This window comes from Enhydra lutris, unplaced genomic scaffold, assembly GCF_002288905.1.
Source record: "Enhydra lutris kenyoni isolate GAN:26980312 unplaced genomic scaffold, ASM228890v2 scaffoldscaffold4, whole genome shotgun sequence".
NCBI classification, from domain to species: domain Eukaryota; kingdom Metazoa; phylum Chordata; class Mammalia; order Carnivora; family Mustelidae; genus Enhydra; species Enhydra lutris.
The window spans coordinates 25,733,777-25,760,737 of record NW_019154088.1 but is presented as its reverse complement, the minus strand read 5'-3'; the positions used below and the strand labels follow the sequence as shown (position 1 = coordinate 25,760,737).

The window sequence follows — 26,961 nt, the reverse complement described above, 5'->3', positions numbered from 1 at the left end:
GAGACAAAGGAGATGGACATATATGATACAGGAATTGGAATTACAGAAAATTATTCTTATAGAAACACAGTTTTGCTATTTTCTAGGATATTTTTTTGAAACTAAGAATATAATGGGTAAGTCAATTAATTTTAGTTTATCATGTCACAGAAACTCATCTGAACAGTAGCTTCCTGTATTGAGCTACAGTCAAACTGGTGTTAGATGTAGTCTCTATTTTCATATCTCAACTTTAGCCCTTATAACTCTAATATAGTCTGATATTCTTTAGTTTTTAATTCTTTAACACTCTGTCAAAAACATGAATTGACAACATACTCCATTGTCTTTTCACAACAGAGAATATGAAAGTAATTTTTAACAAATTGAAGAACTTTGAAAAACTTCTGAGCCTCACCTTCAGCCTCCAACTACATTGTGGCATGCTGCAGGCGCTTATTTAAATAAGAGATTTGGCTACTTATTCTCAACATTATGGTCATAGCAAAACTATCATGCACAGTGAGAGCATATAGATAAGCAGGGTGTCTTAGTAGAAAGTTTGTATTTTCTTTCTTAATAAAATATTGCCTTTTTTTTTTCAACATGATAAAAGACATTTATGGAATCCAGAGCTAACATTACATTCAATAGTGAAACTCTGAAAGCTTTAATCCTGAGATCAAGAACAAGACAAGGATACCCGTTTTCAGCACCATTATTCAACATTGTACTGGTAGTTCTAGCCAGAATGATTGAACAGGGAAAGATTTTAAAAGGCATCCAAATTGGAAAGGAGGAAGTAAAATTATCTCTTTTCACAGATGACATGATCCTATATATATATATATATATATATATATATATATATATATGTATTCCAAAGAATCTGTAAAAAACTACTAGAACTAATAAATTCAGCAAAGTTATAGGGTGTAAAGATCAGCACACAAAAATCAATGTATTTGGGGGCACCTGGGTGGCTCAGTGGGTTAAGCCTCTGCCTTCAGCTCAGGTCATGATCTCAGGGTCCTGGGATCGAGCCCCACATTGGGCTCTCCACTCAGCAGGGAGCCTAATTCCCCCTCCCTCTCTGCCTGACTCTCCGCCTACTTGTGATCTCTCTCTCTGTCAAATAAATAAATAAAATCTTTTAAAAAAAATCAATGTATTTGTGTACAACAGCAATGAACAATTCCAAAAGGAAATTAAAAAAGCAATTTCATGTGCTATAGCATCTAAAAGAATAAAATACCTGGAGATAAGTTTCTAAATAAGTGAAAAATCATCCAGTGTTCATTGGTACAAAGACTTAATATTGTTAGGATGCCAATACTACCCAAAGGAATCTACAAATTCAATTAACTCTCTATTAAAATTCCTACAGCCTTTTTTTACACAAATGGAAATCACAGTCTTCAAATTCATATGGAATTTCAAGGGGCCTTGAATATCTAAAACAATCTTGAAAAAGTACGAAGTTGGTAATTCACTCTTCCCAGTTTCAAACATTACTACAAAGCTACAGTAATCAGAACATTGTGATACTTACATAGGGATAGACATAAAGACTAATGGAATAAACCTATATACATGAAGGTATTTGTAAATCATATATATATATATATATATAATAAGGCTTAGGATATATAAATAACTAAAACTCCACAACAAAAAGACAAAAACCATATTATGGGAAAAGGGGGTGAATAGGCATATCTCCACAGAGAATATACAAATGGTCAATAAGCAATGACCATTTGTATATTTAGTAATGTTTAGTAATTACTAAACATTATTAATCATTAGAGGAATGCAAATCAATTATACAAGTGATGGCTAGTTATTAAAAATAAAGAAAAAATAGATGTTAGTGAGGAGATGGAGAAATCGGAGTCCTTATACATCGATGGTGGGATCATCTGCTGCATCATGGTGCATCATCTGTGGAAAACAGTTAAGCTCTTCCTCAAAAATCTACGTATAGAATTGCCATATTGCCCAGCAATTCCACTCCTAGATATATACCCCAAAGAACTGAAGACATAAACTCAAGCAGATACCTGTACATTAATGTTAATTGCAGCAGTATTCACAATAGTCAAAAGACGGAAACAACCCAAGTGTCCATCAACAGATGAACAGATGAACAAAAGTGATATATAGACATAGGGGAAATTATTTATCCACAGAAAGGAATGAAGTTTTCATATATTCTATAGCATAACTGAAAAAAAATATGTCAAGTGAAATAAGTAAATAAAAGGGAAATAGTGTATGATTCTACTTATATCAAATATTTAGAATAGCAAATTCATAAAAACAAAGATTAGTGGTTACTAAGGAATGTGAGGAAGAAGTGATAGGGATTTATTTCTTAATGGTTACACACTTTCTGTTTGAAATGATAGAAAAAATTAGAAATAGTGGCGATATTTGTATAGCCTTGTGGATCAATCAGTGCCACTGAATTGTATAATTAGAAGTGGTTTAAATGGCAAATTTTGTTATATGTAACTTACCACAATTTAAAATATTTTGCTGTTTTATATCATCTCAATACAAGTTAAACTGCTCAAAATTAATACCTTTTTAAGAAAATAATCCTCTTTAATGAAGGATTCCATATACTCTTGAAACTTTTATCATTTTCCCAAACTTTACAAATTTACCTTCCCATATTCCTTCCCCCAGCAAGTTAATGGGTCACAGTTCTTCATGCTTCCTCTACATTCATTTGATATAGTGCATGTGAGCAACAGTATGACATTTGTTATCTTTCACTAACTTGAATAATTTACTCCCTCTTAAAACCTATGCAGATGTGGACCTTGACTTTGTATTTGATTTATAAGCTCCTGATAAAGATGGGAATCCTTTTCAGAATAACTCTGTTTTTAAAGAAAATATGGAATAAGGTCACTGATTATACTTTGGTAATGCATAAATCTATATTGCATCTCAAAGTGATAATTTATATGTTAGGAACAGGAATGTCGCCAGAGATGTTCATTTTGTTGCTCTCAGCTTGCATCAGCAACACTTCGATTTTTTAGGATGCTGCATGTCCACTAGTATGTTTCTTTCTTTACCTTCAAATGACTTTGATTAGCTATGCATGCTACCACTGGTCATGCCTCTGAGTTTCTAAGCTTAGTTTGATATCACATGTTTGTTCTAGCCTGTTTTTCCAGCTTCCAAGCATGGTCCGCAAACTTCTGCAAGTGGATTCCTATTACTACATAAGGAATAGCTAAAAAAATTCTAAGTGCAATTTTTCTGATAGCAAAAATTTATGAATACAAAATGTCAAAAATGATGACAGTGATTGGTAATGGAAGGAAAATCAGGCAGTCTGTTTTACATATACATATAAAAACATAAACTTTTAATAGAACTTAGTCATGGCAGTTTTATATTCCTGTAATCATGATGGAAGTTAAAAAGTAGTAATACTAACCAAACTAGGACGCTAGGTCTGAATTTAAAAGCACAAACCTTTGCTAAGAATGAATGAACAACTAGTCATCATTATAACTGTTGGTAGGGCCTTTTGCGTAGCCTCAGAATTTAAAAACTACGGATGAATTACAATATTTATGAGAACAATTGCAATTGTTACTTTGAATTTTCAGATATGTCTACTTTCCAAACTTGGGGTTCTTCAGAAGTTAGTGTCTCCTGTGCTTCTGATGCCACTTTATGGGCATGTCTGTAAATGACCATGCCATTTGCATGGATGGGACAGAGAATGAGTAAACAAGAAGCTGGAGATGTACTCTAATTCCCATTCATTCTCTTAAATTATTTGAAGAATGAGTATTTTCAGATTTTTCTTTAACATATACTTTCATTCTTTGGCTTGGCTGAGAATAAATCAGTGTTAAAGCATGCTCGGTAAACAGAATCAAGCCTTTGCTACGTTGTAACTAAAGCATGTTATAATGGCCCTTTTCAAATTTTTACAGTTTAGAAGTAGAGACTTGATTGTATGGAGAGTTAATCACCTGAAGGAGAAAAGCAATTATTACTTTGTATCATAAGATGTCAATTCCTATGATTTCCTTTTTTAAAAAAGCCTCTTCTTGAGATAGTATATTTTTTCCTTAGAATTGTAGGGTAGGAGGAAGCATTATCAAATGTGCCTAACTATACAATGGTATAAAAGCTGCAATTACAAATTGAACTTACTTTTTATAGCAATTTTCCTAGGTGCTTTTGTTGATTTGAAAAGTTGTTTTAAAAAATTTGCTAACAGTCCACACAGTTATTAACCATCTCCTGTGGTTTCTGTTCTCTGTAAGAAAGGTCAAATCACTTATTTCATTTTATGGAATAAATCTGTGAAGTGTTTCTAATGGTATGACTCAGTGTATGTAAAAAAATTATCAGACTTGGATGAAAATTATTTTTCCATCATCACGCTATAACATATGTGACTTTCTTAAACGGATGTAATTTGGTAGCTGGCCTAACATTACATTTTCGGAAGGTATATGGTATTTGACAAAACCTACGTCTCTCTGCATTTGTTAGTTATATGTCCTTGGCCCAACTACTTCAAGGTAGTATTATCTGCTCTGGTTATTGTGAATATTAAATGAGATAGTATATAATAAATAATATACAAGTATATCAATAATATATTAAATACATGTATTATTACACATATTTTTATAAAAGTCATAAGATGGTTTGTAAATTTAACTAAGTATAATCAACATTTAAAGCACTCATCTTACAATAATAATCTGAGATACATATTGTAAAATTGCTTAAAATTTTAAGTTAGTTCTTCCCAGTGAGTACAGGGACATGGAAAAGAAAGCAAACCAAAGGAAAAGATGTATGGTTGTGAACTTCAGAGGAGACCATTGAATGGCTTCATTTCTTGAAATTGCTAAAGTATATATTTTCCCCTGAAAATGTAATACTACATTTCTATACCTACCAGACCTTTAAATATCCTTAAGTGGGGCTTTTGCTGGTGTAATTACCTTAAATACCCTTAAATAGGACTTTTCCTGATGTAATTACAGTAATAAATATGGAATGCATATAAGTCAACTATTTATAAAGGCATTAATAGGAATAGATGTTGCTTATATATAGGTCATTGTAGAAGATACATATTAAAGACATGGCAGCATTATCTGTTGAAAGGTATAATATTAAAAGCATGTATTTTCAAGTATTAAAATCTTTCAACAGTTTTAATTTGTTAAATTTATCATTACTATTACTGTTATTTACAACTTTTAAAATATTTTACATTTTGTTCTGTCTAACCTGAAATTTGTATAACATGTTAGTACAAGTGATGGGTAATCTGTAGTATATTATTAATATTTAAACTGAAGGAAAGGTAACAAGCTACTGCTTCTGCTTTTTTTTAACCACAAAAACATGCAAGTAATTAAATTACCATGATTATAGATTGAAAATAGTGAAATACTCCTTGAAGTGGCTTTATTCATTTAAAAAAAATGATACACTCTGTTTCAGTTTTATTGAAGTGTAGTTGACATAATATGTTATATTATTTTCAGGTGTAAAACGTAGTGATTCAGCAATTCTGTTCAATACCCAGTACTCATCACAATAAGTGTAGTCACCCTCTGTCACCATACAGTGTTATTATGGTAGTATTGACCATGTTCCCTATGCTGTACATTTCATCTCTGTGATTTATTTATTTTATAACTGGGAGTTTGTAACTTTTAATCCCTCCATTTCACCCATTCCCCACCCATTTCCTCTCAGGCAACCATCAGTTTGTTTTCTGTATTTATGATTCTATTTATGCTTTTTAAAAAATTTTTTTATTAAGAATAAATTGACTTACATAAATCTTGGGATTACCACTTTATTACTGCCCAGAACTATATAGTTGAGTCCAAGTTATTATGGAAGTGTTAAATATATTTGAATTATATAATAAATTGGGAGATATTTCTTAAAATGGTAAAGACTAAATGTTATGTTGAAAAAATTGAAACTTTTTTCAGAATATATGCTGCCCAGAATAAGTAATTTCTCAGTCCTATAAGAAGCTCTTATCTTACTGTAAAAATTATCAAAACATGTCATGCTTTATTCTAAATATGTTTTTGCCTATTGCAAAGTTAATTGGCACTTCCACTTTCTCAAGTCCTTTTCAAGGCCAAAATCATTGTCAGTAGGTTATCCTAGAATTATTAATATTCTACTAGATTTTTATATTGGTTTTTCATTTTGAGATGTTTCACTGTCATTCATCCAACCAGATCACTTACTTTAGATTGATACTGGTATTTCCTAAAGAATTATATATTTGCATTCTTATCATAAAATATTAGGATATATCTCAGTAATAGTATAAACCAATACATTTTCTTAACAAACAAAGTGTTCACTAATTCTCATTACAGTTGACAATTGGAAATATGTGGGTCAAATCATTAGTATATGCCCATTATTCTAGACTAGATTCATTCTAATGGACATGAAAATTTATAACTTACTATACTTTTTGAAATCATTTCCCCAGATATATCTGTTTTATACACATTAACTGATCTTAGAAACCCAAAGAAGGTAACTGGTTTGTTAGACATTTTATGAATAAATAGTTCTTAAAACCAATCACATATGTTTTCAATATACAGATAAGAACATTTAGAGTCACTTTTTCATTTACTCAAAAAATCTTTTTTTTTTTTTAATTTTTTTTTCAGTGTTCCAAAATTCATTGTTTATGCACCACACCCAGTGCTCCATGCAATACGTGCCCTCCATAATACTCACCACCAGGGTCACCCCACCCTCCACCCTCCTCCCCTCCAAAACCCTCAGTTTGTTTCTCAGTGTCCACAGTCTCTCATGATTTGTCTCCCCCTCCGATTCCCCCCAGCTCACTTCTCTTTTCCATCTCCCAATGTCTTCCATGTTATCCCTTATGCTCCACACGTAAGTGAAACCATGTGATAATTGACTCTCTCTGCTTGACTTATTTCACTCAGCATAATCTCCTCCAATCCTGTCCATGTTGATACAAAAGTTGGATATTCATCCTTTCTGATGGAGACATAATACTCCATTGTATATATGGACCATATCTTCCTTATCCATTTGTCCATTGAAGGGCGTCTTGGTCCTTTCCACAGTTTGGCGACTGTGGCCATTGCTGCTATGACCATTGGGGTACAGATGGCCCTTCTTTTCACTACATAAGTATCTTTGGGGTAAATACCCAGTGGTACAATTGTAGGGTCATAGGGAAGCTCTATTTTTAATTTCTTAAGGAAATCTCCACACTGTTTTCCAAAGTGACTGCACCAACTTGCATTCCCACCAACAGTGTAAGCATCCACAGTATACCAGGCACTATTCTAGATACTTGAGGATGTAGTAGTGAACATACAGACAAGGTCCTTAATTTTTATCTTTACTCATACTGTTACTGTTCCCCAATTTTCTCCATAGCATGAATTCATTTTGTATTCTCTCTATATATTTTATATGTTTTATTTATTTATATTTGTTTTATGTATAGTGTCTATATGAACTAGGATATGAAATTCATGAACACAGAAGGATTTGTCTGGTCACTCGGCTTCTAGTATAGTACCTAAAATTTAGTAGGTACTTAATAGATTTTTGTCAAATGAATGAATTGAGTAAAATGAGGACAAGGAGTGTGTGATATCCTGAAAGCTAAGCAAAATGTTTTTAGAACCAAATGGTCAACTGTGTCAAATGCTGCTGATGGGTTGAATAACATAAAGACATGAAGACTGGATTTACCCAGGTGTAGCTATGATGAGTGATTTGTATGGGGTGAGGGACAAAAGCCTATTAGAGTACATTCAAGAAAAATGGAAATGGTGAAGAAGCAAAAAGAAAATTTTTTTTATGTATCTATATCTATAGATAGATGATAGATAGATAGATATCATTCAAGGAATTTGAGGGATAAGGAAATTAAGCTGTAACTGGAGAGATGAGTATGAGGCCAAGGAAGCCTTTGAAATGTTTTTCTTATATTTTGAAAATTCCAAATTTACAATAAAAGAGTATACAGTGAACCCCCTTATCCCTTCACATATACCAGCAATATCAAGATTTTTGTTGACTTATTTTATTTACTCATTTTTGTTGTTGCTGCAGAAATATTTTGAAATGAATTCCAGTCATTTTAGCTGTATATATTCCAGTATGCATCTAAAAAAAAAAAGAAAAGAAAAAAATAGCAGTTTTTTACACAACCTGATGCCATAATCACACCTGCTAAAATTAACAGTAATTCCTTGATACTATCTAATACCTAGTACTTATCATATTGCCACAATTGTTTAAAATAAAAGTTTTTTGATTCTAAGTCCAGTCAAATTCTGATTTATATTTGATCATTATATCTCTAAAGGTTCTTCTAGTCTAGAGTACCATCCCTCTTTTATTGATGAAGCAAGATCAATTGATCTGTAGACTGTCTTACATTCTTGATTTGTATCTTGGCTTCTTCATTGTGTCATTTTATTTATTTTTCTGTTTGCAATATTATTGTAAACTGTAATGTAGTGTAAATGTTTGATTAGACTTCTTCATCTACTTTGGGAAACATACTTCATAACCGGTGCCATGTGTGTCATATTTCAACACATCAAGAGACATGTTGTTCACTCTCATTCTTTCTTATGCTAATGGTGATCAGTGAAGTCAATTGGTGACTGCCTTATGTTTCCATTCAAAATTACCCATTAACTTTTCATCTTATGATTTGATGATCTTGGCCTAATTCAGTTATTTCACTTACTTTGCCAGAGGGTAATTTCTTAATTCTGTCATAAAAGAGGGATCTTTAAAAATTGAATAAATTGCATTTCTGCTGATGGAAATGATCTAATAGATAAGGAAAAATCACAATGTTAGGAAGAACTCCAATACAGGAAAAAATGGCAAAGTTGGTAGGTAAGAAAGAATAAAGTCCACTGCATAAGTGATTAGGAAATACCTCAGGTAGGAGCAGGAACAGTCTAAGTGACTTACTTATTCAAGGTTACAGTAGCACAAAGTATATTTTATAAATTTCTATCAGAATTTTTCTATAGAATCTTTTTGATAATTGTACCTAACTTTAGAAACATGCATTTTCAATTTATGATATTGTATGTGAAATTAATACTGAAACCATTTTAAATTTCACCGCCTATATTTGACATTGACCCTACTTGTTAGAGTTTTTCTAATTTCTTCCTCAAAAGTGCATTTTTAAATTAATGTGTCTTATACATCTATATCTTTACATCATAAAAATGTGGGCATATACTTTTATGTAATTGTTTTTCAGCTTTTGTTGCTAGTCTGCTGCGAAGAGAAATAAATGCTGCTACTAAACAAATAAAATGATAAATAACTGGCAGTTTAGTTTAGCCACTAGTGGAGCCTAAAAGTCTTTAAAATGACAAAAACAGCAACTTTTATGATTTGTAGATGCATTTTCGTTATACAGTTTTGTCATATACTTGACAGTTTTCTCTCTTGGTGACTTTCTCCTAAAAATTATAGTTTTGTGTCATCGGAGTGAAAAGGCCATTAGAGTTCAATAGAAGAATTTGACAGCATCTCTTCTGAGGCTTGCAACAATTCCCATTGGTGGATGTACAATCTCTTTCCCTTTTTTTTAATAGTAGTAGTTCTAATGATAGTGATATAATTTATTCTCAAAGAATACCTACTACAAATTTGAACCTATGAACTATCCCCAAATTGTCTCTTATATGCTATATGAAATTCAGTTTTAGACAATCATATTTCTTTATGGCTCAGTGATTTCCATTTACTACCTGTTGGTCTCTACACTCTGAAGAGTATTGTCACTTTTGGGGGGTTACTGTATTGTCTGCCATAATATGTACTGTATTAAATTAGAATTTTAAAAGCAGGAAGCATAATCTCCTCCAGTAGGTTATCCTAGAATTATTAATATTCTCTTCAGTTATGTAAAATGTAGAACTCTTAATAAACTAAAATGTTCACTTGAGCCAAACAGAATGAAACAGATTACATATAATCTCTTGTTACATAGCGCCAGGTTATTGTTTTTTCAGAATCCCTGTTGAGGTTGAGCTGATTTCCTTTCCTGTTTTGGCATCCCCAAAAGAGCACTCTGTATTTGTCTCCAAAAGCAGGAATGTAATGTGATGTTTTATTTTGTCTCCTGACTTAGATAGAACATATTGCATGAGCTACATTGACCAATTATTATTATACTTTCTAATCATTTATTGGACAGTTAATACAACCTTGTATAGATTATCCCTATAAACTAAATCATTTTACCCAAGAACCACAGAGATACAGCTAAATAGATAAGGATGAAGAAAAGCTGATTGGGAGAAACAGGAAATATTAAACCCTCAAACTCACACGATATTTTTCAGATTCTCTTCATCTTTACAAATGACATACTTGCTCTCTACTGAAATATATTGTACAACTTAAGAAACTAAGTTTTTCATTGACTTGAATCTTCTTTGTTTAAAACATGAAGGTTGAATTTAGGTGTATCCATATAATATTTATTACTCTTTAAAATTTTGTCCTTTTTGTAGAAGTAAGTATGAGAATCTTTTATTGTTCTTTTAAAAATTCTAAACTACTAGAAAAAATGGTTCCTTGAGGTAGTTAATCCTTAAGGCAATATAAACCCCTTATGGTTATTTTAATGTTGGTAGCTTTGCAAATTTGTCCTTCCAAATGTACTTGGAAAATGTTTTATAGAGTGGTTTAGAATTTTTAAACTGTATTACCAAAAAGAAATGTGTTAAGTACTTGGGAGTTTTCATATTAATTAAGAAGCAAATATTTTATAAATTTAGAAATAATCAATCTTTTGATTTTTTTTGATAACTGTTTGGTAAAGAAATACTTCTAAGAAGTGAGTTTATATGTTGTGTTGGGATTTTGAGTTTAATACCAAGCTGCTGTAATGAGGCTCAGGATAGTCTGAAAACTAATCTTTTTTTGCCTTAAAGTTTATCTATAATGTATAAAATGAGTTATAGGACCTCTGTATTAGATCCAACCAATTTCATTTTAGTCTTGTCAATTATCCATAAATTTCAAATTTCATAAGCTATTTTTTAAGATTTTATTTATTTATTTGAGAGAGAGGGAGAGGAACAAGCTGGCTCCACGCTGAGCATAGAGCCTGACCTGGGATTTGATCTCATTATCCTGACGACCTGAGCCAAAACCAAGTCAGATGCTTGACTGACTGAGCTACCCAGGCACTCCATGAACTATTTTAAGATTTTGTTCTTAACTCTGATATTCTGTCTTACTATTAAAATTACAAAATAAAGGCAGTGTTTACTCATTTATCTAATAAATATTTATTGTGCACCTGTTATGTACCAGGGACTGTTAAAGACTTTGGGGAAACTATGGCACAAAACAAAACAAGTTAATCTACTATCCTCTGAGAACTTGCATTCTAGTAAAAAAGTTAAAAATAAACAAATATCCAATATCAGGTAGGGTTGTTGCTGTGATTAAGAGCACTGTACATGACTAGAGGATGGTAGAAATGAAGAAATTTACCTACTATGTAAACTTTCCAAGACTTCCTCTACCCACCAATTTAAATGCTCTTTTCACTCAAGATCATTCATATGTGCCATTCATGTAGGTAGGTACAGCCATTATTTTTAATATCATACAATTAAATTATTTCTGGCCTGATGTTAGTTTAGTTTTTCAACCTTAAGATCCCCTCTCTGAAAGCTAGGTCCATTGATCTTCATCTATGTTTTATCAGTTTTTAACCCTAAATGTTTTTGTAAGTGCTCAGCAAATATTTTCTATGTCAATGAATGAACGATATGCTCAGAACATCTTAAGGTCTCTGGCTGTACTGGAAACCCAAGGCCATTTTTGAGACAATTAGAAAAGACTGAGTTAAAAAAAAAAAAAAAGGTAGAAAGTAACATTTATGTATGTATTCATTCTGTTTGGCTCAAGTGAACATTTTAGTTTATTAAGAGTTCTACATTTTACATTATTTTATTGGCCTAATTCTATCATCCTTTTTCATAGTTTTTGAAAAAAAAAAAAAAAGAAGGAAAGTTTTCTGAAAATTAATCTTTTATCCACAGGTACTACTGAAAGAGTATGCTTGATCCAGGGAACAGTTGAAGCACTGAATGCAGTTCATGGATTCATTGCAGAAAAAATTCGAGAAATGCCCCAAAATGTGGCCAAGACAGAACCAGTCAGTATTCTACAACCCCAAACCACCGTTAATCCAGATCGCATCAAACAAGTGAGTGTTTAGTTGGGAAATCAAAGAGAAATATCCACAGCATAGTTTGAATTCCTTATAAAAGAAGCTTTAACGTCTTAGCATATAAAGTTTTTCTTTTCCTAAGCATACTCAATATATAACAAAGTTGTCATTTTATTTACTTAAAGACTATCAGAGTCTCTTTCTTAGATTGATCAGTTGATTTATTGATTGATTGAATATCTCATTTTTTTAGTGTTACACTAAGGAGCAATTATGTGGCTCATTTCTTTTGTCATTGCCTTTTAAAGAATTTATAGGCACAAATTTGATTAATTTATAGGAATTTAATCTATTTAAAATTACATTCAATTTTTAAATAAAGTATACAAATTGGGAAATGAAACTATATCCTCAAATTTCAAATACCATATTTTAGTAAAATTTGTAGTCTTTAGTATAGTTATTAGCCATATAAACTCCTGTTTTGTTAATTTGTTATATAACTTTTTTTATATAAAATATGTATAAGTAAATTTTTGTACCTAGCAAATAGTCCTTTGTTACAAAACAGCTATTATGTTCTGTATAACATATACTACTTATATATATATGTCGTTAAGGGCCAATGTTCATTTTTAATGTGTGAGATTTTCTGTAACAAAAATTTTACTTGATAAAAGACAATGTGAGTTTTTAAGATTGAATGATGGCTGACATGAGAAAAACGACATTCTTTAATGTTAAATTAGGTGAATTCTTCCCCATAAACTCTTTAGATTCTCAAATTTTTTGATACCTCATGAATGTGATTATTGTTTCTGCATTTGCTCTTTTATGATTAGCTACTCAGTTTGTGATCATATTATCAATAGACTATGCCTTCAAAAGAAATGTATTATTCTTCATTAATTCACAGAATATTTAATTTACAGAATTTTATGTTCATTGTAATAAATTTGAAATGTAGCTCAAAATCTTATTAATTTCATGTTTCTGAATTGAGAAAAAAATTTTATACTAAACAATATTATGAATATACTATAATTTTACCAATGTATAGATAAAATAAGCCTAATTAATCATATACAAACATAAGAATTAATAATTAGGTAATATATTTCCAAATTATAGGTTAACAGTCAAATTTCTTTTAATTACCATTGAAATTTCTATTAATTACCATTAAAAATTTTTCCCATGTTTTATCAGACAGCTGTTATCCCATATAAGATTGTTCATTTTATACTCCTTGTCACTGTCAAGATGGTTCAATTTGTGTACCCTTCACAATTTTTCAAGGACATATCTTTTAATTTACACATGACAGAATGTAAATAATTTAGAGGTCTAAACATCAGTAGATTTTTTTAATTCTTCACAGCCATTTATAGTTTTGAAATGTTTAGTTTAGCTATGCTAACTGAATACAAGGAATATTTTTAAAACTGACCCCAGGACTCTCTGGAGGTGGTCAGATTCTAAAACTATGAGTTTAGTTAAAGACCTCTGTGTTAAAATCACCTGGGGCTGAGAATTTACAGAATTGGCACTAAAGTGTAGGATTTATTGACTTTCTACCGTACTCCAGCCTATTACTTCTCTCTTTTCTTTTATAACTTCTGTGAGAAAACTTCAAGCATTTAGAGATAAGAGCGAACATCTTGATTTTTTTAAAAGTAAAATATACAGTATAGTTTGAGTAGTATGATATCACTGGTGGTATATTTAGGACAATGATATGAATTATTATTTATTATTTTTATAATAATAGGTAGCACCATCAAATAATGGAATATGAATAATTGTTATAATTCTGATTTTCTCTATACAATATGAAATTTGAAGGCTACTTTATATCTAGTACCAATATAGATTGATGAAAACCAGAATTTGAAAATGTTTGGTTTATTTTTACTTGCCTTATTCAGATAATGTTACTTAAATTTAAGATAAGTGTTAAAAAATAATAGTGATTGATTGACTTTGTGTATTTGCATTCTTTTGTAAGCCTTGTAGATATTGATGGAATTAAATTTATTGTTGGTTTTAATATTTTCATGTAATAATAATGTATACAATTAGAGTATCATTTAAAATCATCAAATAAGTACACTAAATCTAGTAGGACAATATATTTAACCCTTAAACCCTTTATTTATAAATGTAAAAATTGAAAAATTTACTCAAAAAATTTGGAAAAAGATCAAAAATATTTCCAAGATATTATAGATCAACAGAGTTTTATATGTTCTAAGTTTTCTATTTTAACAGTATAAGATTTTTTTTGTTGGGTTATTCTCCAAATAGTCAAGCATATAAATTTAAATGACCACAATTTTATTTCTGAAAATGCTGGTTGTCCATTATCAAATAATATGTCCAAACTTAAATTCTCTAGAATATATAAAAACATTTCATATGATATTTATATATGGTTTAGGCTATACTACATAAATTCACAGTAAGATTTCTTTTTAATGGTGGTCTTTCCTTTAACTGATAACATTTATCTCTACTTTGGGCTTTATTTAGTACTGAAGTTAATTTTAAAAACAATTTCTTTAAAACATCTTCTTAGAATTGTATTTTAGTTAAATTGTACAAAGAATAAAATTAGAATTTCAAAAAATGAGAGTGCTAGAAAATATAACTTCTGCATAGAAATGAATTCATGTCGAATATGAAATTACAGATTTTCTTAATGTTTATTACCACATGTCTGTTGTTTTTTATGATTGATAATTTTAAGGTCTTGCTTCCTAAAAACATATAATTTATGTGTAACTTGGACTTAAAATAGGAAATCAAAGTTAGTTCTAAACAAATAAAAGTTAATTTAAAAGTTATAATTTCAAATCATATATTATGGACTTTTAACAGAATGTTATATTCTGAATTATGTAATCTAGTTACCATTGGTAACTGAATAAATTGCATGAACCAGAACATTCTGCCCAAATGAAACCTACCCTATTGACTGAATGAGTGCTCAAACATAGTTTCTTAAGAAAATAATGCAAACTGGTCTTGCAGGTCTTTTATATAGTGGAATGATGAAATGTAGCATGACACCATTATACCCAACCTCACATGTTAGATGTTGTTCCCTCTCAAATGTTTTTTGTTGTTATTTTTTTATTTCAAAAATGTTTATTTGCTAATAGAGGGATCCTAATACTTTATGTATTCTAATGATAATAGTAATAATAATTAACAGGTATTGAATAATCAAAATATTGTAGTCTCTGTTCTATAACTCTAATTAGGATTATTAAGGTTGCTGTTGTTATGATGATGATGATGATGATGATGAAATACCTAATACCATTGTGCTTATTTTACAAGTCAGTATGCTAAGAAATTGATATGCAGCAAAAGCCAGTAAACCAAAGTTAAACATATTAATTACAACATAGAACATACTATTTCTTATTTTCAGGACACACAAATAGCAAAGACATTCAGTGATCTTCAAATGATTTAAACCCTGTTTGTAGGAGTTCTGAACTCATTCCTGGAGCATGTCTTCAGCCCAGATTATTTAGTACACACATCCATTTCCACCTTTTTATATTTTGACCATGATACTTTTGTCCCCGCCTGGGATTACTGAAACTTTTCTTCTTTTAAGTCCCTCAAACCCTCCTCTAAATATGGTTGTCTGTACATAATGAGTCAATACAATAAACTCTAAAACAAGGTAGAAACCATAAATCAGTGATATAGTTAGCATCTGTTAACCTCTTTTGTCTGTTACAGATTTTCAGCAGTGTTTTTCCCCTTTTAGCTCAAATGTATTTTTAAGAAAAGACACAGTAAGAGCAAAGCAGTTATAGGCATTTAGAGCATTCTCTTATGTTTAAAAAAGTCGAATGAAAATATCAGAAATGTTAACTTAGTCAAAGAATTTTGCTTCTGTCATAAAAAATTGGCAAAAATAGCACATAATGTGTTCATTATTCATCCATTCTGTCATGAATTTATTAAATTCCTTCTTACTGAATTGCAAGATATATTAACTTGTAGCCCTTGCTCTCTAAAACTAGTTTGGGAGAGATCATAAATGATTAAAATAATTTATAAAAATGTCAAACTGTATTATATACCAAAACTACAGTATAAACAATGTACTATAAAAGTTCAGAAGCGTGTGAAAGAAATGTAGGCTGGAATGACATTTGGTCTTATAAAATAGGTGAAGATTTGAACTGGGCTTTGAAGATTATATAGGAATTTCCTAATTAGAGGAGAAGCAAAAAGCTTATTATAGGCATGTGAAACAATATGGATTTGAGGAGAAAGATATAATGGTTGAATAGTAAGGAGACTGTCGTGACAGAAATGAAACATGTGTGTTGGAATTTAGAGGAAACTAATGTTAGAGAGGTAGGATGGGACCAGATAATAGAGAGCCTTGGGTGTCTGGCCAAGGGGCATTCTATAGACTATGGATACTTCCTAATATTTCCCAAAAGAGCTCTTTTAATTTCTCTGGAAAGTTAGAACAAAAGGAGGCACCTCTGCATTTTGTTCCCTTCTGTGCTAAAAATCCAGACTGACTCTTAGTGTTCCTGTGAGTTCAACTGTTGGTAGGAGAAGAGAACTATGACAATTAGGTGAGTGATCTACTATACAGATCTTTAGGTTTGAAGGTTTGTAAGATAATATTTTCTAAACTTCTTTCATGTAACGCTCACAAGTCTAAGGAGTGTTAAGCCTTGTCAGGCTAAATAAATAAATAAAGGTTTGGTAGTCAAGAATGAAGGATGAGTAATGTAATAGCGCTATCTATGATGTTTATTCTGTTTCTGTGCCAGCCATTGTGCTATGCACTTTACATGTATTATCACATTTTTTCCATCTTCATAAAAACTTATGAAGCAGGGAAAGAGTAAAGAATCCATGTTATACTTATGGAAGCTGATGTTTAAAGGAATTGAGTAGCTTACCCAAGGAAATTTAACTGGTAATTGATCTTAAGACTGGGCTATAGAGCCTCCAATTCTGAGCAATGCTGATAAAATGAAATCCAAAAGATTTCTCTCTGGGGACTTCTCAATATCTGGAATAAGTTTTTCCGAGAAGGGAACCTCATTTAAAATAGAATGTCTTGGGTCAGGGTAAAGTTAAGAGACTAGGCAGTATTTTAAGCAGATGACAAACACCTAATCTCTTTTGGTACTGAAGTTGAGACAAATACCTGAAGCTGAAAGATATTTCAAAGTAAAATCTGTAAGGCCTTGAGACTGATTTGTTGTAGTTCCAAAATGGTGAGAAAAGAATGATAAATGATTATATATATATAGGATTTGATCCAAGCAGAATGGTGAAGCCTAGAAAGCAGTAAGTGAATTTTAGTTAGGCGCTTGTTTGAGATAGTATTTTTATGTGTTGCCGACAGATGGAGTAAGTTGTAAGTAGCATGCTTTTCTCTTGAAGTAGTCTTTTATAGAAATACAGGTAAGAATATAAAACTGAAAATGTAGATTCTTAATTACATTTGAGGAGATAATTCACTTACCATCTTTGTAGTAGGAGAGGGGGTAAAAAGAAGCAAAGAATGAGATAAAGAAGCAGTTACCAGAAAAAGTAAGTCAGAAGCATTATAGTATAGTAATTCAGTGCATGGGATCTGGAGCAGGACTGCTCAGGTTCAATTCCTGGCTTTTTAATTTACCAGCTATGTAACCTTGAGTGAGTTGTTTTGCTTCTCTGTACCTCAACTTCTTTACCTATAACATGGGACTAGTAATAATAATCTATTTCATAGGGATATTGTATTAACTGAGTAAAACTATACCTGGTTCTTAGTAAGTGCTCTTTATTAATCATAAAGATAAAAGGGAAATCAGTAATACTCTCTGTGATAAAATAAGGAAAGAAAGTTTAAGGAAAGACGCTAAAAAGTTTCAAATACCCAGAAAAATTTTTTAAGTAGGAAATTATTGGAGAATTAAAGGCCACTGTTAATCACATGGTGAGAGCAAAATCATTATTTCGTACTAATATTATTTCCTAAAAGTGACCAGTCCAGTTAGGTAAAGAGAGAAAATGGTATGAAGGGAAAAAATGCTGATTTGGAATTTTGGATATACAAAGGAGTTAAATACAAGTTAGATAAGGGAGCCTCCCATAACCCCTGCTACTCAAGAGGGAATGGCTTGTGTTAAAGAATAAAAAGGAGCTTGAAAAGATAGAGAAATTAGAGATGAGATTGCTATGAGGGAAGAAGATGTCTCAGGATTAGTAGAAAGTTAATATTTAAGGTGTTAAGGTCCTACTGTATGGAGGGTGGGAGGTCTAAGTATACAATTTTGTCTATAATGAAAAGAAAAGGAAGATGGAGAAAAAAAGTGTTTTGGAAAATGGAAAAAATTCAAATGTAGTCAATTGCAGTGAGTAAGGAAGTTCGTTCTGAAAAATCATGATTTCTTTCAGGTAAAGTTTATCTGTTGAAAGGTAAATAAAATACATGGGAATAGACAGTTGATGAAAAGGATAAAGGTACAAAATAGCAATTATGAGGAAAATAAGCTATAGAATACAAATAAATTCTGAAAAACCTGGGTAGATTGGACAACATGAGTTTCTATTAGTGCGGAGGGGTTTCAGATAGTTCAGACATTGGAAGAAGAGGAGGATACTTGTCACAATGAAAAACCTAAGATGTCAGTTACATATTAACATATTTTATCCTTTTTTAAAATAAAGCACTATACTGATTTATTTAACAGAACTCGAAACACAGGTTTGGGAAGGTGATTACTTCACTAATATTACTCAGCTAATAATAGATTTTGAATTACAATTGAGAGTTGTTGTTTATTGCTGGTCTCACTATACCTATAAATATCAGAGGTTCTTGACAGTTTGTTACTGTAGATTTGCTTGGAGGTAAGCTGCATATATTATAGAGTTTATTTATAGCAATATTTTCTGGTCCAGCAAAACTGTCACTTGTTAACAAGAGTGCATTTTACAATTTGTAATTACTTTCTAGTTCTTATTCCCAGAAGCCTACTTATATCCACATTTAACTATTGTCAAATCATTAATATTTTTAAACTATTTCAAAGGATCCACTATTTTGAAGTTGTAAAATACTTTAAATTTTTCTGCAATAAGTAATTCAGCCTTCAATCTTTAAAACGGAATTCTTAAACAATAAATACGTGTAAATAAAAACATATTACACTTTTCCATTTGAAAGATAAAATCGTGCTAAAAAATGACTGTCCTTCACAATCACTATTTCATAAATGTAAAGAAAGCATTTTAAAGGAGAATGTACTTCATTCATTTTTTATAATAAATATTTTAATATACTGTTGCTTATATGGATATTCAGTTACCTCTTCATGATGCATAACAGAAATTTTACTAAATGATTTTTAACCTGAAACCACAAATTTTTAATCTGTGTAGTAAGTAGGAGTAAATGCTTTGTTTATAAGATACAGGGAAACAAATCTATCATATACTTATATTGTACCTTGAACTATTTCTTATGGATTCTTTGGTTCTATTTCTGTTGTTAAGAAAACCATCAAGGCTGTTTCATTAATCTAATTAATAAACATTTTAAATTAAAGGTACTATTTTAATATATTTACATTTATCTGTTTTTTAGACCAATTTTTTGTAGCTAATACTTTAAAAAAATCAACCAAAATGAAAACTTTCTGGAATCCTTCTATTGTTATATTAGTTAAGGGAGAAGAAAATATTTTGTATTTAAAGTATCTATATGAATAATAGCTTCAAAACTCATCATGTGTTTATTTCATTATATGTTCATTATTTTAGGAATTTAAATGAAGAAAATATATTTAGAGACAATTTATTGTGATATTTTGATAATCTTATCCCTTGAAGCTCAAGTTTATATAATTTTCACCAATTTATTTGAAATATTAAACTTTAATTTCTTATCAGATTATGATGTTTTAATAAGCAAATTTTTAATGATTTAAACTCTTACTATTTTGCTTGAAGTTTAAACTTATTGTTTTTTGTTTCTGTGAGGAATAAATAGCATCAGAATTATTAAGGGGATGTTGATGACTATGAGTTGTATCAGTTACTAATAATACATGTCCAGTATTTCATATATATGCCAAGCAAAAAGAAAGGGATTGAATAAATCGACAGAATATAATATTAATCTAGGTGACTACAAATTCTGAACCATTTGATATTGATACTTTTTCCACATCATTCTTTGCAGTGTTTTAATACCTTATTGAGAATTCATATCCAGGGCAATGTGGATGTCCTGGTGAACCTATCATTCTTCAGGGGGATTTTACCTGATGGAAATACAAGAACCCAACACATACTTAGTGCTTCTGGAGGTTAATGAACTTAAATTCTAACCTGTTTGGGGAGAAATGACCTCTAGGTTTATTTCACATCTGTTTCATCAGCAACCTCATAATCTGAGATAAGTACAGAACAGATTTTTAAATGTATGTTAACTACTCCCAGGAATTCTCTGTAATAACGGTCGTAACCAGAGGTGGGAAAATAAAATCTTTACCGCTTATCATATAGTAGCATAAAGTCAATAATATATATTCCAGCATAGAATTGCATGAAAAGAAAATATTAGAGCAATTTTTAATAACTGAAAATGAAAGTCTCTCTGGAGAAATCATGGGAATTTATTACGAAGAGTGAAATAGAAAACAAAGTTTTGAAGATTTTGTTTCTTCTTTTATGAGGTTTTTATTTCTGAATGTAGCTCCTGTCCCCTTTTTAAATACTATTTAATAAAAACCTTGGTATAACTCAACATTAAGTCTAGTTTTCCTCAAAGTATTTTAGGTTTTAACTTAGAAGAACCAGGAATCACTTGAGGAGTGGACTATGTATAACATGATTTGTTGTTAGAACCAATCTTACTTTGTTACGGGAGAACAGTAAGTTAAGTAGAAGCCTGTGAATTTCCTATCCTTTCGTTTATGCTTAACTGCTTTGTTCTACTCAAATCAGAACTTTTGAAATCTCAAATGAAGAAATGTGATTTTATAAAGTAATTTTATCTGCTTTTGCTCACATTGCTGAACCTTTAAAGTTATGCTTTTGCTCATATCTGAGTAATTTTGATGCATATTTATTAACATAAAACAAAATGTCCACACAGAATAGTGTCTATACTATAAAACTACCCCATTTCACCTATTAGGAAATATTATCTATTGAGGGTGCTACTTAAGCAATGCTATTTGCTAAGTGAAAATATATTTTAAAAAAAAGTTTAACTTCTTATACTTCAAGGTTATTCTATTGGACTTGAGAAGTTTTTTAAAATATATTAATTGATTGTTCAACAAGTAGATTATGGTCTTGTACAACATATTTTATATATATATATATATATTTTATATATAGTATGTAGAAGCATTTCAGAATGAAGTGGACAATAAATATGATTCCTAATTTTTTGTGCTTATTTTCAACACAGGCTGATAATGCTACAATACATTTATATTAAATATTTAGTCTTCAACATAAATGATAAAAATATTATGGCAATTTGTTAAAATGCTGTTAGTTACTTGTTTATTAATATGAGGTTAATGTTTACATTTTCAGACGGGCTCTAAATTTGTTAAAAATTAATATTTTAGAAGATAATGTGATTTAAGAACTCAGAACTGCAAATTTAGTTGCTTTTAAGTATGGATCCCTAAATTCATGTGGAATCAACTTGTTGGTGATGTTCAACATATTAAGTAGGTGGATGCTTTTATGCCAAAGTAAACTTCATTTCACCACTTCTTCCAATCCCCGACTGTATTCATTGATAGGAAAATGACTCTTTCAGTTTTACTCATTGAATTTCTTGAATTTTTGTTTGACATCTCTTTTCCCCCAAACAAAAAAGAGGGAAAGAAAAGAGACTACTATTCATGAATATGGTCAGGATACCTTTAATACTCATGTGAATTTTTATCAGTCACCATCATGATTTCAAGTCATGAATTTATTTTTACATGCTTATGCATGCATATTTACATGCATTAGTTACTTAATTGATCTTAAATTCCATTAAATTTGAATGAGTAGGAGAAAAATTTGTTCATAGGATTTTGTTCTCGTTATATTACATTTTATTTTATTTTGTTTTATTTAAATAATCAGTTTAAGGCTTTTAAAGGTTGATTTGCTCCTGAACTGCTTTGTTCCCAGACATTGCCATCTTCCCCAACTACCACCAAGTCCTCTCCATCTGATCCCATGACCACCTCCAGAGCTAATCAGGTACAGTATCATCCTGTCATCTACACCATACTTTTCACGGGTGATTGCCTGCACACTGGAGAAAAAGATAATGGTGGGTTAAGGATGTATTCGTTCATTCACATATGTGCACCATAATCAGATTCCAAATAACCTGAAAAAGAAATATCAATTATTCCTGAAAATTTCTATGCATTTTTTAACTTTAGATAACAAAAATATATTCAGAAGGTAGACTACTTGAATTTGGGATTTTTCCCTTAAAATTATGACTTTATGGAGCTCTGTGGGTTATTCATTGAGTCACTGTTTATAATCTTCATTATTTATTCTTCTTAGAATTATTGGTATATAAGTTAAAAGTATCATATATGTAAAAAAATGTATAAATACGACTTATTGAGCAAAGGTATATCTTTAAAAGTGAATGCATTTTCATTTGTTTTTTATTTCAGACATGCCTTACTATGTAAACAATTTTCAACTTTCAGTGAAAAACATTTCTAGCAATCCAAAAGTAACTGAAAATTGGTGTTTGTGATAATTTTATTTGTTTTACAAATTAGGAAATGATATATTCCTCTAATTTAGTATGACCATTTTCTTTGGTGGAGTGGCAGACTTTGCAATCAGAAATATATTAGTTTGATTTGATGATTGTTTTGGTACCGAATATTTGTAGGTCATTTTTCAAATATGTAGTTATTTTTGGCACATTTGAGTAAATCACCTAAAATATTTTATGTAATTCAGAGCCATACTGTATTTGACAAATGTTGAAAATATATTCATTAAAATGATTAAACACATTTTCATTTTGTCTGAGTTGAGATTCATTTAGGTGAGAGATGTTATTTTCTTTAATATTTCTACTTTTTCAGTTAATACAGGCCTTATGGGATTATTAAATTATTAAGTAAAAGCTTATCTTTTTAAATATTTTTCATATAGTTGACCAATAAATTATTAACTTTGAACTATATTTGCTAACTAAGTTAAATTTGCCTTTTGCATGTAATCCTATCTAAGACTGTCAGAATAATTTTGCTTATTTATTGAGTTTAATAGTTTACGACCTCAGGAAAAATGTTAAAATAATAGCTAGAAGCAAAGTAGGAGATTGATTGTCATTTTATGCAGTAGCATTCCCTTTAGACAAAACTATAACACTCACATTTTAGTCCCAATAACTTGGTTAAAATACTACATTATCTCTAGTGATGAATCCCAGCACTTCTTGTTGAAGGAAATGATACAATGTAAAGTGAGAACAAAGCTTGTAATATTAATGCATGAGATTAAAAAGTGTTTATGCATTTTCACTCTATATACCTTATCTCTTAAGTGAACCTTAATTACATGATATAGAAAACTATAGGGATAACAACTAACTTTATTTTTTAATTATTTCTCTTATACTTTATCATTCTTTACTTTCCACACAAAAACAAGACAAATGAGTGCAGCAGCAATAAAAACAAAACTAATGATTTTTCTGAATGAACAACGTAAAAAATCCTAGATCTGGAAAGAAAAACTATCTCAGTAATTTTGTCTTTGAAATTAGATTTGTATTTTCTTTTGTTTAGTTTTATGTGCATGTGAATTTCTGTTAAATCATTTCTTAAAAAGGCTAGTTTATAAAGTCTACTAATATTTTAACCCTCTAGATATGTTACTGTGTCCACCTCTGCCAATTCTTTTTCTAATATATGAAATAGTAATTCATTGTGGTTTTGTACTTCTTCCACTATATGCAGTTATAGTTGTTAAATATATTTTATTTATATTCTGGTTTCTTCTGTTTTTATACAAACAAGCATAATATCTCCTGGAAAACATGAGGCAAGATATACAAGAAGAACAAAACAAGATTCTTAAATTTATTAAAGGAATTATAGTCATTGTCCATCATTTTATTAGTAGTTTGTGATCATTTTATTCCCTCAGTATTTCCCAGTGGATTCAGATTCACACTATATTAGCTTAGATCTGTAAAAGTAATCAAGATAGAAGAATGGGTTCTAATATAATCATCTTAATGTCTCCACAATTAAGATGAACTTTTAAACCCGTAAGAAAATTATTTTTATGTGTTACAGCTAATATGATACCCTCTGCTGTTAAAACTATAAACTTTTTCCTTGTGAACTTTTATAAACCAATATAAAATACGTCCAGACAACTGTTTGTGTTATTTTCATCAATAAGAGCTAAATGAGATATGATTGATTTCTATTTCCAGAATAAATAGTTTGTCTATGTTATAGTGATGTCACATTATCACAGTAGTGTGATAAAAAGGTCTAAGGGACTATTTTTTTCAGAAAACCCGAAAGTAAAAAGCACGGAAAATATACCAAAGAGTAAGTTTTATTGCAGTTTCAACATTAAAACCTTTTCTATTCTTTTAAAAATGATTACATGTTTCAGTACATACTAAATTTTACTTTTTCTACCCTCATGTTTCTACAGGTTAGACTATTTCCACAGGTCAGAGTGGCAGACTGTAACTACAGTAGTGTGGGTCTATAATAATTTCCCACTGAAAATTGAAGGACTCTCGTAAAGAGAAGTCCTCCAGAATGGTGGTTATAAGTCAAGACTGGTGCCAAATTGCCAATGATCAAATCCTTGTTCTGGCACTTACTTGCTGAGTAAATTGGGTTTCATTTTCTCCTTTTGGAAATTCAAATAATAGTAACATCTTCATAGGGTTGAAGAAGGAAATAAATTTATTGTTCTTGAACAGTACAGCATCTAGAATGTAATGTTAACCATAAATGTTAGGCTATGTTTATTTTATTTTTTTTCTGAAATATCTTTCAAGTGATATGAAAAAGAAAGAGTATTCTTTAAGACGGTAAATGGCATAGCAAAGAGCTTTTGAAAACTGAGTTTCCCCTCTAAATAAGAATTCTAAGGTACTAGTGTTGCTGCTTTTTTAGCTCCAAAATATTTATGTAAGCAGAGTCTCTGTATTCTTTTTCTAGATAGTTTAAACTGCTCTACAGTTATTTTCTTCACTAGTGAGAGTACAAAGTTGTATGTTGTCTAATGATAAAGCAAACTGCTATTACTTCGCTAATAAGAAGGAAACATTAGTAGGACTAATAGTTTTACAACTTGGACTTCTTTTTTTTTTTTTGATGTGTCACATATTGCAAGGTACAACTTTGAAATTTCTTACATATGGAATTTTAAGTATGAAGTAAATATAAAGATATAATAAATATAATTAGATTCTTTAAGCAATGTATTTTCAAAAACCTTTAAAACAAAATAAAAAACATTGAGTTGGGTTTGATCATCAGTTTTAAGTTATTGATACTAAATTTTTCAGTCACTTCCAAATTCAACAAAATGGTTTTGCTAATCAGTCAGTGGTACTAAAAATTAAATTCCAGCTTTAATTTTAGGTTCCTGGTTGTTAGCTCTCCTGGAAGTCTACTCAAATTTCATGAAGAGAAAAAGAAAAAATAATGATTGCAAAAATATGTAATTTATAGACATTTGCTTATTTACTGATGAATTTGAAATTATTTACTAAGATGTAATAAAACGTGAAAGTAGGTGACTCTTATTTAGCACCCTTGCTGTGGTTACAGAAAAACACAGGCAAAACTCAGCTGGTCTTTCTTTAAATTCATGACTGTAGATCTCAACTAGACCTTTAATTCTTTCAGTCATAAGCCCATTCACTTTTTTACTTTGTAGATGGCTATTTCGTTAGTTCTCTTAACCCCTGTGTTAGTTTACTTTTGCTGTGTAACAAATTATGCAGTGAATCAAACAGCACCCATTTATTATCTTATAGTTTCCATAGGTCAAAAATGCAGGCACTTCACCGAGTTCTCTGTTCATGGTCTCACAAAACTGCAAAAAGTACTGGAAGAAGTGCATTCTCATCTAGAAGCTTGACTGGAGCCTAACCTAATCCCCTTTTAAGTGGTTCCAGGTTGATGGTAGCATTCAGTTCCCTGCAGTTGTATGGCTGAGGGTGCTGACTTCTTACTGTCTATTGGCAAGAGGCAACCTCAGATTCTAGAGGCTGCCCAAGTTCCCTGCAGTATGACACTCTCTCCAGGGGGCACTTTGACCATGGCTGGTTGCATCTTGCAAAGCCAGCAGGAGAATCTTTCTTCAGTGTGTGCTACAAGATGGAGTCTTATATATTAAACCTAAATACAGGAGTGACTTCTCACCTCCTTTGCCATACAACATAACTTAATCACAGTACTGACCTTCCGTCTTTCTGACACATTCTGTTGATTAGAACCAAGTCACAATTTTCACCCACGTTCAAATGGAGAGAAATGCACAAAACGTAGCACCAAGGAGGCAGAGATCATGGGGCTATCTAAGAATTCCCATAACAGACCCTACAATATCTCTTACTCCATCCCCATTCCCAACTGATGACCTTACTTCCTACTTCACTGAGCCAGTATTTAAACCCACATATTCTA

At 30.7% G+C, this 26,961-nt stretch overlaps 1 protein-coding gene across 2 annotated transcripts in view; it reads left to right on the top strand.

Annotated features, from left to right (window-relative positions):
* Window positions 1-26,961, top strand: part of LOC111160711 (NOVA alternative splicing regulator 1) — a 147,699-nt gene that overhangs the window by 100,710 nt on the left and 20,028 nt on the right. Inside the window, exons 3-4 of one of the 2 annotated variants that reach the window (XM_022524027.1) lie at window positions 12,117-12,283; window positions 22,442-22,513. In XM_022524027.1, coding sequence (XP_022379735.1) covers window positions 12,117-12,283; window positions 22,442-22,513 — 239 coding nt within the window. The remainder of the gene's footprint in view (window positions 1-12,116; window positions 12,284-22,441; window positions 22,514-26,961) is intronic. The other variant, XM_022524035.1, reaches the window with a different exon arrangement.